Source organism: Neomonachus schauinslandi, chromosome 7 (assembly GCF_002201575.2).
Source record: "Neomonachus schauinslandi chromosome 7, ASM220157v2, whole genome shotgun sequence".
Classification (NCBI taxonomy): domain Eukaryota; kingdom Metazoa; phylum Chordata; class Mammalia; order Carnivora; family Phocidae; genus Neomonachus; species Neomonachus schauinslandi.
Window position 1 is genome coordinate 85427449 of NC_058409.1, and position 13874 is coordinate 85441322.

A 13874-nucleotide genomic window follows, 5' to 3' on the forward strand; every position below is an offset into this window, starting at 1 on the left:
CTCCCCCTACAGGCGTGGGCCACTGTCTTATACATTCTCTCTCTCTTTTCCCTTGCCCGCAGTGGGGTACGTTAGCTGAACCACGGACACTGAAGCTGGTTTCAGAACTACTCCGGGGGGGGGGGGGGCACAGTCACAAAAGTCGGACAGCATGGTCTTAAGATTGCTCTCTGCAGACTCTTAACTGGCATATTCTCCCTACTGATCCAGTGCCTGGCCACCTGGGCTCAGTGCTGGGGACTCTTGGTTCTCTCTCTCCTCAGCCACCTGCCATGTTCCAGGGGCAGGGCCTGGCCTACTTGGGGCAGGTGGCAAAAAGGAAATGAGGCCTGGCTGAGCAACACAGACACAGCTAGGCTGCTGAAAATGACCGGCAATACGACCTAGGGGAGTGGCTCGCAGTTCTAAAGATTCACAGAGCGGAATTAGAAACTGTCGAATGTCGAGTTGGAAGCTGTCTTACAAGCTCTTCCTATTCTATATTTTATAGACCAAAATATGAAGTTCAAAGAGGAAATATTGGTATTAAAATGAATTTCAACTGAAAATAAAATATTATAGAAGCATGTGTCTACACATTTTTTAAGGGCAGCAATGAACTGTGTAAATACATGTTGGTGTGTCCACACAATGAAATATTCTGAAGCCCTGAAAAAGGATATTAACAGAGAAAGATGTCCAAGGTATAGGGTTGAATGTAAAAAGGAGATTACTAACTTTGTGTTTTGAAAAAAAGAGAGGCAGATATATATTTGTATGTGTTTACAGACCAAGAACGGTGTCCAGAAATATATATTTCAAATTGGGTAAAGTTAATCCTGGGCATTGGGATTGAAGAATTTCATTTTAGGTCTTTGTAATGAGCCTGTACTATTTTTTATAACAAGAGGAAGGAAAAAGATTTCCTTGTGGGGAAAAAAAAATGAACAGCAGACTTTCTACAACTGCTTCCTCCCATGAGACTAGCTCTCTCTCGGGCTTTGTTAAACACGGAAGTGAACATCAGGCACTCATTTCATTTCTCTCTTGAGGAAACAGCTCGTGGTTTTCTTACAAACAAACTTCTCTAACAATGACTGGACACACGCTCTTGTGTTTTAGAGCACTGAAAGGCCTTCAATACACACATAAACACCGAAAGAGAAAAGAGAGTCCAATAGGCCATCACATGGGATGGACTCATTCTAATTTTCTATTTAAACAAAGCAAACTATCAAAAAATTCGTAATTACTATGGAATAGCTAGACTTTCCCCTTCCGTCCTTCCCAATGCTCATCTGACTTTGCATCATTTCACCATCCTTGGCTTGTACCTTGTAATCTGCTTTTACCACTTACTAGGCACATGACCTTGAGCAAGTTATTCTGGGCCTTAGTGTCCTCACTGGTCAAGCAGGAATGATAAAACTTATCATGTTGTCGTGAAGATTAAATTAATACGTTTAAAGCACTTAGAATCAATGACCTGAACCGAGGAAGTTCTTGTTAAGTATTACCTTAATAGATAAATACTTATAACGTGATAATGATTTATTATTATTACAGGAAGGCAACAGACTAAAAGGAAAAGCAAGTGATAAGAACACTCCAGTCCTTCTGGCTAAGCAGAGCTGGTAAAGGGTTAACAGCATTGTTAATAAGGCTAAAAGGAGATAAGAGAATTACCCATGGATTTTAATTATACCTCACTCTCCAAATCCCAAATGCTACAGGGAGTAAAGAGTTGAAATCCCAAAATCTCATTTGCAGGTCAATGGGAACAAACATGGACACTGCTGAGAACATTTTTCAGGCCCATGGTGTGAAGGTGGACAAATTCTCTACCTCAGTACTGGATTGGTATTGATACGCACAGAACCCACTGGCCAGACCACTGGGCTCCTGTGGCAGGTACCAGCTGCCTCCACCCTTTGTGGCCCATCTAGTTGTTTATACCTTTACTGCTATTTTCTAAGAGCAAGGGCAGGAAGGAAGGGTGGCCAAAGGATAGCATTAAGCACGTGGAAAGAAAACAAAGGTTGCGCAGAGATGATCTTGGGCTTCTAGTATTCTCTCCCTCCCAAACTGAGTCATTCCTCAGAGAACCTAAGGTATTCCCTGCCCCATGTGGTAATCCACCACAGCAAATCAGCGATAGATGCATTCAGATGCAAGCATATACAAAGCACTGACGTGGCATCTGACATTGTAAGTAAGCCCTGGGGCCAAAATAGTGATTCTCAAGGACCAAAAGTCGACATCAAAAGTAGTTCCACTCCTAATTAAGGAGCACATGTGTGCTTGGGGAAGGGTCCTATGAAGGAGGGTTGTGGAGGCAGAGTTGTGGGAAACGGGAAATCTTAATAGAAACAAAACAGTGAAAAATGGGATTTAATACTTACAAATTGTTAAAATTATACCCAGTGCTTAGGAACATGTATAACACTGTACCGTAAGAGAAGAAAACCATTAGCTATACCACCACATCTTTATGACCTGGAAGAACAAAATTTTCTTGTCCTCTAATGCTCTTGGAATAATAATGTCTTAAGCTGCTGATACAGGTGTAAGAAAAAATAAGACAGGGAGCCAAAAAAAGTGGAAGGAATTAATGAAAGAAAATACTAAGGAGGTTTTCCCTTAATCATTTAAAAGCTCAATAACCTAGAGTTAATCATAACTATGATTAAGTTCGTTTTCTTCTTTGTAGGTCAATAAAAGTAACCACCCTTAATTAAGCACTTACTGATTGCTAGATTCTGTGCTAAGTGCTTGACATATACTATCCACCCCTTTTACTTATAAGAAAATTGAGTTTTATGAAAGTTAAGCAATTTGCGCAAGGGTTAACAGAGCTAGGAATTATCAGATCCATATACATATGCTTCTGATCACTCACAGCAAAGAAATTCTGGTACCTACCACCTGTACTGTTCATGGTTTGTGTATAACTTGGTCACTACAATTCAAATTAGCCAAATAACATAAAATTAAGTAATACATTTCTTCAAAGCACTGGCTTTACTACTAAAACTGGTTGTATCCACCCACAGAATTTTAATTTTAATGAGTCTATTATATTACCAGACAGTGAATCCAAAAGAGCAGTTAATAAAAAAACCCTATAACAATAAACAAACAGCTTTGAGATACGCTGCTGGTAAAGAATAGAAAGAAATCTGCCTGGGATCAATTTGCTTTGTTTTATTTTGAATGTGGTAAATCATATTTAATAGCAAATATTCCAGATTTCAGGATAGATTATTTGAAGCTTGAATATGAAGAATACAGACCATAATGTCTATAATCCTTTTTTTGATATAACAGACACATAGCATGACCATCCACAGCACCCACTATGCACAGGACTACTTCCGCTGTATTTATCAGAGAGTGTGATATAGGAATTCCTGAGAGCTCAAATGGTTTTCCTATTCTTTATTACCTATACTTTCTTAAACCTTTATTGGTTTAGAAGAATGTCACTGTGAATCTTATTTGACTCATATAGTGCATCAAATTAGAAGGAAAAAGAATGACATATTTTAAGACATAAACACTAGTTTGTTTCCATGCTGATAAAGAAAAGATTTTTCTTCTTCATGGAAAAAAGGAAGGTAAGAAGCTATGGGGACGCAAAGTTCCACTTGCTTTTCACGGCAGAGCAGTTGTGCTCTCAAAGCAAGAGAGAGGATCCTGCCCATACAATAAAAGCAATTTGCTTATTTACCATTTATATCGTGCCCAGCCCTTCTCTCCTATTCAAAAAAGAAAGAAAGAAAGGAAAAGAAAGAAAAAGATATGAGACAGCTAGCTAGATATGCCTCCTAAATACATAGAAAGTATCTTCTAAGGTGACTATACAAGAACAGTAAAAAAAAAAAAAAAAAATGCTCCTTTACTCTTTAATATGGTGTTCCCCTATATAAAATGACCAACTTAGTGAAATACATAAATAAGCTAAATTCACAGGCAAATACACTTTAAGATGAGTCTATAAAATATGAAACATCTCTAATGGGACCAAATATTAAAACAAAAACCATCATTCAGTAGTCAAACATTTTGATGTTTAATTATAATGATCTTTTTTTAACCAACTGTCCACCGTTTTTTTTTGTTTGTTTTTTTTAAAGATTTTATTATTTATTTGACAGAGAGAGACACAGCGAGAGAGGGAACACAAGCAGGGGGAGTGGGAGAGGGAGAAGCAGGCTTCCGGCGGAGCAGGGAGCCCGATGCGGGGCTCGATCCCAGGACCCTGGGATCATGACCCGAGCCGAAGGCAGACGCTTAACGACTGAGCCACTCAGGCGCCCCCACTGTTTTGTTTTTTAATGCAAAATGAAAAATTCAGTCACAAATATAAAACATGAGGAATGTTGAAGTGTGCAGGCCAGAGAATTCAGGCGTCCCTACACCTACGCCTGGCTTTGCCCCCCACAAACCCATGACCCTGGTCCAGTAACTTGTTTGTGGCCTTAGTTTCCAAATCCGTAAAAGGCAGCTCTCACCCCAGCAGCTTGATCTCTAGGACCTAAACTAGATAACTTTTTTTTTTAAGAGGCTCCACACCCAGTGTGGAGCCCAACACAGGGCCTGAACCCACGATCCCGAGATTAAGACCTGAGCTGAGATCAAGAGTCACATGCTTGACCGACTGAGCCACCCAGGCACCTCTAACATTTTATAACTCAAAACTGAATGCCTTCAACTATTTGATAGTTTAAAAAAAATGTATGCCTAAAGCAATAAAACAGCAGATGCGAATCCTACTGGAACAACCTTTGTTGATAAAATTGATGGTTCTGTAAATATATCATAAAGTTTAACTTAAGCTCAAGTACCTTCACAGCCTGGACAAGAACCATCTAAACTGACGTTTCCCAGGCAAAAGAAAGCCACATCAAGACAGGCAGGTAGCAGCCTCGAGTTACCTCAGACGTGTAAGTGACCCCTTCACCAGATCACCTGGTCTAACTACCAGAAGCTGCAGGATATATATAGTGGCCGTGTGACTGAGAGGCGCTGATAAGCTCTACTCCCAGGAACCAGAGAGTGTGCGAGTGGCAGAGTAAAGTCAGAAGAGGTTTCTACAGCCCCCACTTTTACTTCAACTGCTACAAAAAAAGCCATTTCATGAACAATTTTTGAAACTGTTTCTCAGCTTCTATATTAACTCATTGGTAATGTTGTCAACAGCCACAAATTACCTTAAAATGCTCCATATGTATTTCTCGTTGTTGGAAATACCATAAGAGATGAGGAATACTCATTTAAAGTCAGTCCTGAAAAAGAGAAGTCCCAGATGGGGTGGATGAAGGCAAAAGGACAGATAAACTACATCTCCAGGGCCCTCAGGAACAGGCAAAAAAAAAAAAAAAAAAAATCATTAAAATCCATACAGAACATTCTAGAACAGAGTATTAGGAATGGGCTCTCTCCCCACAACTCCTTTAGAGCCCAGAAAGTAGATCATGAATAAGTCGTTTAAATCATTCATCTTACTTGCTCCTCAAGACTTTCTTTTCTCTATGGCACAGGCAAGGGGGGGGGGGGGAAGAAACTAACCAAAATGCTGGCTGTGATTACCTACAAAAATAGTGACATGCTGTTATAAGGACATTTTTATCCCTTTTTCTAGTTTTCTCCACAATTCCATCTTAAAATAGTTTAGCACGATTAGCAGTAATCCTAAGTGAAAACGCAACCGATAAAAAGCCGACAAAAGTAAAATGTTTAAATGTCTAAGATTTCAGGATGTTCGAGGCAAAATTTACAGGATGCCAGTTCCTGGTCCAAGTGCAGAGTCGGCCAGAACGTTGCATGTGCTGCACACCCCCCAGTGAAGTCCGTGTGGGCTGCACTGCCCTACTCCTGAGCACCCCAGCACAGAGCTCCCGGCTGCCGAGGGAAAAGCTAGTGTAACAGGAACATACTCAGCTTAGTAGAAAATAGATCTACTCCCAAATTCTCATCAATAAAAAAGGACCAAAAAACCCCATAATTACACGTTCTGGAAACACACACACACACACACACGAAAACAAACACGCCCCTTACGAATGAGTCTGAAAACCACAAATACACATCCTCCAGCACCATCAGGGAAGCCTGACTTTGCTGAAACAAAGTGGTACCCAAATGCCAGTCACACCAGGGCCACTTTCTCAAAGTCTCCTCTGGGTCCCAAACCTCCGGTTAGGAGTCTGCCACTGTAGATCTTAAATGAGATTTCAGTCCTTTGTAACCTATGCTCCCGCACTTTGTCTGCTATGAATCATTAACTAAGAAAATGCTGGGGCTTTTACGTGGGGTTAATTGTATTATAGTTCTTGTAGTTATTTTGACAGTGTCTCTTCCGAATTTTCCCCCTCACTGTCCCCTTTCTGATCTGACCTCACAGGGGTCATCCCCAAACATCTTCTCCTTGAGATTCTTTGCCTCCTGATACAGAACTAAAGGCAAGGCCAGATTCCCTCAGGAAATCCAATTCCGGTGTCTTCCTCAGATGGGCTTGCCCTGGGAAAACAGAGCAAGTCTCTGCAAATAGCTGGTTATGCTACTGCTCTTGTAAATCAATGCTCTGTAACAAGCGAAAGAACCTGTTAGTAATACATTCTAACTCATGTTCACAAAACACTGCGAATGCCTATGTGTGTGCAGATGTAGGATTTGGGAGGACAGTACCCTACTTGAGAGGAAAAATACACTGCATGAAGACAATGTATTGACAGTGTCAAATCAAGAAAAGAAGAAGTTCACATCAACAGTTCACTTTTCATCTCTGCCTGGTGTATGGCGTGTATCTGAGATAGCGCAAGAGCCACACGGAACAACGTAGTGTAACAGAAAAAAACACAGACTTTGGAACCAGAGTCCCTGGGTTGTTTGGTTGGCTTATTTATTTATTTATTTACTTACTTTAGTTTTTTATTTATTTGAGAGAGAGCGAGAGTGATCACAGACGGAGGAGAAGAGGGAGGGGAAGAGGGAGAGGGAAAAGCAGACTCCCTGCTGAGCAGAGAGCCCGATGTGGGGCTCAACATGGGGCTCGGTCCCAGGACCCTGGGATCAGGACCTGTGCTGAAGGCAGACGCTTAACCGACAGAGCCACCCAGGTGTCCCTATTTATTTATTTTAAAAATAAGCTCTATACCCAATCTGGGGCTTGAACTCACAACCCCCAAGATTAAGAGTCTTATGCTCTACCAACTGAGGCAGGCAGGCTCCCTGGGTTTAAATACATTTTACCATCTACTAGTTGTGAGAACCTGATCAAGTTATTTCTTCCTGGGCGCCTGGGTGGCTCAGTTGTTTAAGCGACTGCCTTTGGCTCAGATCATGATCCTGGAGTCCCGGGATCGAGCCCCGCATCAGGCTCCCTGCTCAGCGGAGAGTCTGCTTCTCCCTCTGACTCTCCCCCTCTCATGCTCGCTCTCTATCACTATCTCTCTCAATAAATAAATAAAAATCTTTCAAAAAAAAAAAGTTATTTCTTCCTCTGTTTCCTCATCTGTAAAATGGAACAATCATAGTACTTACGTCAGCGGGGTGCCATGAGGATTACATGAGCTATATTTGTAAAGCAAGTACTTAACGGGGTATATAAGTGTCTATTAAATGAAGTGCTATGCAGGTATTCAGCTGTGCAAACTGCTAAAAGCAATAACCTTCTCTGTCCCGGTGGCACAGCTTAAAATGGGCTGGTGAGGACACAGAAGATAAAATGACACATCACTGAAGTGGGCATGAGATTGCAAAAGTGCTGCCAAACATTAGACTGAATGTAGTCACCAAAATGCTGGACTCCTATTTAATCTTTTAATCTATCTAAAATACGCCTAACTGTGCTTTCACATTCCTGCGTAGTAACTGAGGTTCCAGACCACGTTTGGCTTCTGGGTGACCTTGGGAAACACACTCTACCTCTCTCTCTGTGCCTGGGTCATTTGAAAACTAAAGGAATTAGACTACATGCTTGATCCCTACGGCCTAACTCTGGTAGTCCCAGGAAGGTGGTAGCCTGATCTTTGTGAAAAAGATGAAATCAAAAGAAAAATTAATAGATGTTTTTGTAGACTTTTTAAAAAGTCACTGAGTAGGATAAAAAGCAAACTCTCCTCCTTACCTTTCTCTGCAGGGCAAAAATAAAAATAGAAAATAAAGTCATTAGACTTGCTTTCATACTTCCATTTGACCAAAGAAGCAGCGACAAGACTGGCACCCAGTCGAGAACCCTGGTGGGGGCTGCCTCAGGTGTCTGGCAACAGCCTCTGCATATGAGGGCACACAGAGCACGCGCTCCAGGGGCATCTCTCGGAAAGACTCTTATTTGTGCAATGCCCCTGGAAGTAGGGCTGCACCAGGAAAAAAAAAAAGGCCCCATGTTAGGATTCCAAAGATATGAACTGTCCAGAATAGGCCAATCCATAGAGACAGAAAGTAGTAAGTGGTTTCTGGAGACTGGGGCATAGGACAAAGAGGGAGTGACTGCTAACGGATCGTTTCTTTTGGGGGGTGATGGAAATGTGTTGGAATTAGATAGTGGTGATGGATGTACAACTTTATGAATATACCAAACACTGAACGTACACTTCACAAAGGTTGCGGGTGAATTATACCTCAGCAAAAAAATGCGGCGGCATGGGGGTAGATCTACTTTAACAACAGAGGCTCACACGATGCAGTGGCCTGCCTTCTCTTCCCAGGAACAGAGCGAAGAAGTCAAGAGATGACAGCAATTCTGTCAACAGCTCTTGACACTGAGAAGGCTGGAGTTAGATTTCAGCCTCCCTGTACAGGGTGGCCAAAAAGTCTGGAAACATAGAGGTAGAAGATTAAAGGCCCTGCTCCCGAAGGGAAATGAGGTACCCGAAAATAAGAGTAGCCAGCAGGAAGACGGGGCCTCCTCAGGCCCTAACTGCCCCTCCACGAGCGCTGGCCAGGCCTCCAGCCATCTGGATTCCAACACGCCACAACCTGACCCGAAGCCAGGTACGCCGGGGTCCCACCCACGGTTTTCCCAGGGGCTGAGTCATAAGACAAGCAAGGAAGCCATGGGAGCTTCTCCAAATTTGCCTTCTGTGCCCTGCGGCCTCTAAGCCCCGTGCTGACCATTACGTGGTGTGGGCCTCCCCGCGACGGAGGGAGAGGACGGGAACCAGCAGGAGCCAGAGCGGACGGTGAGAAAGGCCGAGACTGGCAACAGTTGGGCAGGGTGGCCACAATGACCTCAAAATGTAAATCGTATCATGTCACCCCCTATTTAAAACCCAGCCAAGACAATCCGACAAGCTGCAAACTCCCTTCAACCACCTGGCATAAACGCACACTGGTCCCCCGGCCGCGAGCCCTGCGTCACGGCACCCGCACCTTCCGCGGTCCCCCTCACCTCTGTCCAGGCGCAGAGCTTCCAGTGCAGCGGCTCTCGGCACCCGCGGCTCCTCCGCCCGGCTCTGCTCTTGGCTGGCCTGGCACCTTCTCCTTCCCCAAGCCTTAACTCAAACAGGACCTCAGATAAATATGCAGAGGGCGTCCTCCCTGTTATTCCCTACCCCAGCTCCCTGTCCGTTTTCCTCACAGGGCTCCCTAATCACACTCCGGCCACTACGCTACTATTCATTGCGGTTTACCTCGGGAGACGGTTCACTGAAGAGAATGGAGAGCGTGTCCACCTTAGTCCACGGTGCAGCTGAAGTGCTGCCACCGTGCCTGCAGTGCGGCTGGATTTGATCCTTGCTAAATAGATGAACTCGTATTTTTCAGGAGAACTCTGGCTGGGGGGCACAGGGAGAGTTACAAGAGGCAAGTGAACAAGTAAAGGGAAGAGGATCACAGATCACGTTTTAAGTAACGGATTCTGGTGCCACCAATAACACCATTTTCAACGATTTTCTGCCAGTCACACAATGACACTGGTTAAGCAATGAACAAACTTGATTAGACGAATGTTTAACACTGATGCCTCAGTGATGTTACTCACTGGGGGTCTGTATGCTTTATACCGTGCACACAATCCCATGTCACCTTGACAAAGCAGAGGTCAGATAGGGTCCCAGGGTCAGCAGGCCACGTTCCCCTCCCTTTCAGCCCATCAAGCGTAACAAGCACCCGTTACTGCTGCCGCTCTACATCGGGGGTTCAAAACATGGGCGGACATTAGAATCCTTTACAGACTGTAAAAGATCAAGGAGCCTTAAACCTCCGAGCCCAGGCTGCACCCCAGACCAATTCCCCAGAATCTCTGGAGGTAGGGCCCACGCATTAGGATTTTTCAAAGTTCCTTCCAATAACTCTGATGGGCATCCAAGGCTGAGAACCATTGTTTTAGGGAAAAGTCCAAATATCCACAGAGAGCAACCTTCACTTAATTCCCTTATGGGCATAGAATGTTATCTTTAATTTAAAGGTGAAAGAGTTGGTTCTACCAAAAGGAAGCATCCTATGAATAAATACCACTCTAGAGATGACTCATTATTTCCTGAATTTTTGCTGAAATCATTAAATTCCCTTTATTAGATTTTCAGCACTTTTCCTGCTCCTAGTATAGTATACTACAAATGTCACTTTGCCTCAGAATATTCAAATAGAAAAGAAAGTATATATACTTGGTGAACAGAATAAATCTAAAACATGTAAAACCCACGTGCCTGACCCACTTAGAAATATGAACGTCTCTATCATTTCAAAGAATTCCAAGCAATAGACAAGAGCATTTAGCTTCTTGGAAGTAAAAAAAGCCAATACTATTCAGTTGACAATGCAGGGAATCAAAGAATGACTACAAACACATGATTTAAAAAACACACACACACACACCAAAAAAAACTGAAATTGACTTGCTTTAAAATAGGACTAAAAAAGAGATTCCTGCTAGAATTAATCCACTCCAGGTCAAGGAGAAACATACTAGAGTTCTGTCTGCGGTCACATCTGCTTCCACCCTCACCTGAATCTATGTAGATCCCAGAAACAGACTTTTACTTTAGGAAAGCCCACACCAATGACCTCATCACACCAACAGAGAAGGTTATGTTTTGCATGGGATTATGTGCCAAACGGTACTGACGTGGAAAAGGGTTTTATGCTGTTCAGTATTTCCAAAAATCCATATTCCTTTCTGGCTCAAAATAATTCAAGCAGCTAGGCAGTTACTAAAGTGCCACCCAGGATTTGTTCAAAATGGGATCAATAACCTCTAAAGCACAAACTGGAATAATGCTTCCAACTTTTTTCCCCCCAAACTCTTATTAAAGGAACTCTTGCAAGTAGACTACACAACCAGAAGTAATGTACTTTTATGTTATTTTGTCTGATAGCACAGACACGTCGTGCAGATCATTTTGAATCAGTGTTGCCTACAAACTTTTCATATATACCGTATTATCAGTCGATTACATTTTATGGAAAACTGCTATTCTTGTACCTTTTTCAGTGATCTGAAAGCCAAACAGTTTTCCTAGTCTGCCCTTCTGTGGTATACACATGAAACCTGGATGGTACTTTAGCAGGTAACGCTGGAAGAAGGTAAATGTTTTTCTCAACATGCAGACAGGAGCTCCAAATTCATAAGCAAGTAGTATCCTAACGTAGCCAGACTTTGTGGAGTGCTTCTAAGTGTCTGCACCAGACGAATACAGTAACTATGTATGTAACTTCAATTTAATTGTTCAAATCAGAACTAACTTCTAAAACATGTTTCCTCCTTTCTAGTCAGATACTAAATTCTAGCTTGTCCTGTAATAGACACAAGATGTAATAAATGTGTTATCTGTGTGTTAGCCTCCCAGCCGAAAAGTTTTTCTTCCTTTATCTCTATGGGTGAGAAAAGTTGCAGAGACCAATTCAATGAAAATAAAACCCACCAGCTTTCTTGGGTAGAGCTACAGACTAAAACAATTCATTTGTGGTGAAGAATTCTGATTTGAATGAATGAAAACACGAAATTGTAGAATATTTTCAAAATAAGTACTGTAGAGTAAAAACCTCAAATAGTAATAAATTCAGATCCTACTCTGCTAAGATTCATTTTTAAGTTTAATTATATAAATGAGTCATTTATATAACCAGGGAGCTATATTAGGGATGCATCTTTTAAGGTTGTTTTTTGGGGGCACCTGGGTAGCTCAGTCAGTTAAGCGTCTGTCTTGGGCTAAGGTCATGATCTCGGGGTCCTGGGATGGAGCCCCACGTCCTTTGGGCTCCCTGTGGGGAGCCTGCTTCTCCCTCTCCTCCCCACTCCTGCTTTCTGTTGCTATCTCTCTCTCAAATAAATAAATAAAATCTTAAAAAAAAAAAAGGTTGTTTTTGTTTTTATACTAGGGTCAATGTTTTCCATTTGACTGTAGTAAGTGGCTAGTCTTTTCAAAATCAAGACGGCAAAATTCTCCACAGTGTCTGAATTAACAGTAATTCTGAATTAGGGAAGTCTCATTTGATGGGGTTTTACTAAGTATAAAGTGAAATACACATTAAAATAATTATTAAGGAGAAGGGATCAGCTCTCTGTACCCAGCTGAGATCTCCCCAGCAGTAAAGGCAGGACGACTTTGTTGTAGCACTTTACATCCGTGCATGCATTACAAGGTACCCGCCCCGCCAGCATAATCCGATGAAATAAGCATTTCGGCTAGTCATCAGGAGATCAGGCATCAAATTAGGGCTCTAAAATGTGTAACCTTAAGCACTTTCTACCCTCTGGTGCACTGACGGCTCTCCCAGGAAAATGAGGATGTGTACTAACTAGGGCAGCCCTGGATGGGGTATGGGGAAGGAAGGGGAGGAAGGGAGGGTTGCAGGGGGGAGCCACTTACGAGACGTAGGCTGGGTAGCCAAATCCTATCAAGTTGCAGAGGAGCGAGGCTCCATAACCGAACACCAGGTACAAAGCCAACAGCCCGATGACACCTGGAGACACGAGGAGAGAAGTAGGTCCGGTGGCACAAGACGCGCGACTCCGGACAGCCCCCGCCCTACCGCGAGGCTTGGCCTAGTGCAGGCGATCGAGAAAAACAAACCGCCCTAAGGCTGGGCCCGGGCCTTTACGCGGCTTTGCAGGCTGTCTGGGGATACCCGGCAGCCCCTACCTTCGCGCCCTCCCTCCCGCAGGGGTCCCCCGCCGTGCAGCTCACTCGCCTAGGGAACCCCGCTCCACAGAGGATCTGGAGAGGCCCCGACTCCCCCGCCCGCGGCCCCTCCCGTCCGGGGGACACCCTTCTTCGTGCTGAGCTCCATCGACAGGCTGGTAGGGCCGTGGCCGCGCACACTCCCGCAGGAGGCCCCCCTCCACGGCGCCAAGCCTGCGCACGGCCACTGGGACTCGGGCACAGACACGTCAGCGCCGGCCCTACCCGCGCCCCGGACACCGGCCAGCGCTCCCCCCACCCCCGAGCCCAGGCGCCCCGGCGGGGTCTCCGGCCCCTGGCCTGCCGGGACGGCCAGATCGGTGCCGACGATGCCGCTCGCCCCCCTCTGTCACCAACACCATCTCCTCCGAATCCCCTTCCCGCTCGCTTCCCCAGCAGCTGGTGCAGCAGCTGCTCCCGGGGCCCGGCCACGGGCGGCGACCGCGCACCCACCGAGCGCGATGTATCTCCGGTTCACGCCGGTCCTGCCCTCGAGCTTGGCCAAAAGGTCGGTCATGCAGTTCTTCTCCTGCAGAAACCGGTCGAACCTCTGCCTCATGGCCGCAGACATGGCGAGGACCTTCGCGCCGCCGCCCGGGCTGCTCTTAGTGCCGGGTGGCCGCAGAGCCGAGGGACTGGGGCGGGGGCGGGAGGCGGGAGGCGGGCGGGACCCGCGCTTGTTGACGCGTCCCCCTCCCGGCGCGGCCCCCCTCCCGGCCGCGCCCCGCCCCCCGCGCCCGCGCCGCGCGCTCCGCGGCCGGCGCGGGG

The 13874-nt window shown here is 44.9% G+C and overlaps 1 protein-coding gene across 1 annotated transcript in view; it reads right to left on the bottom strand.

Annotated features, from left to right (window-relative positions):
- The window catches only part of REEP5 (receptor accessory protein 5), a 34730-nt gene extending 20960 nt beyond the window's left edge, over positions 1–13770 (bottom strand). Inside the window, exons 1-2 of the mRNA XM_021695747.2 lie at positions 13560–13770; positions 12795–12888 (exon numbers count right to left, since the gene is read on the bottom strand). Coding sequence (XP_021551422.2) covers positions 12795–12888; positions 13560–13677 — 212 coding nt within the window. The 5' untranslated portion in view covers positions 13678–13770. The remainder of the gene's footprint in view (positions 1–12794; positions 12889–13559) is intronic.
- Positions 13771–13874: the final 104 nt, after the last annotated feature.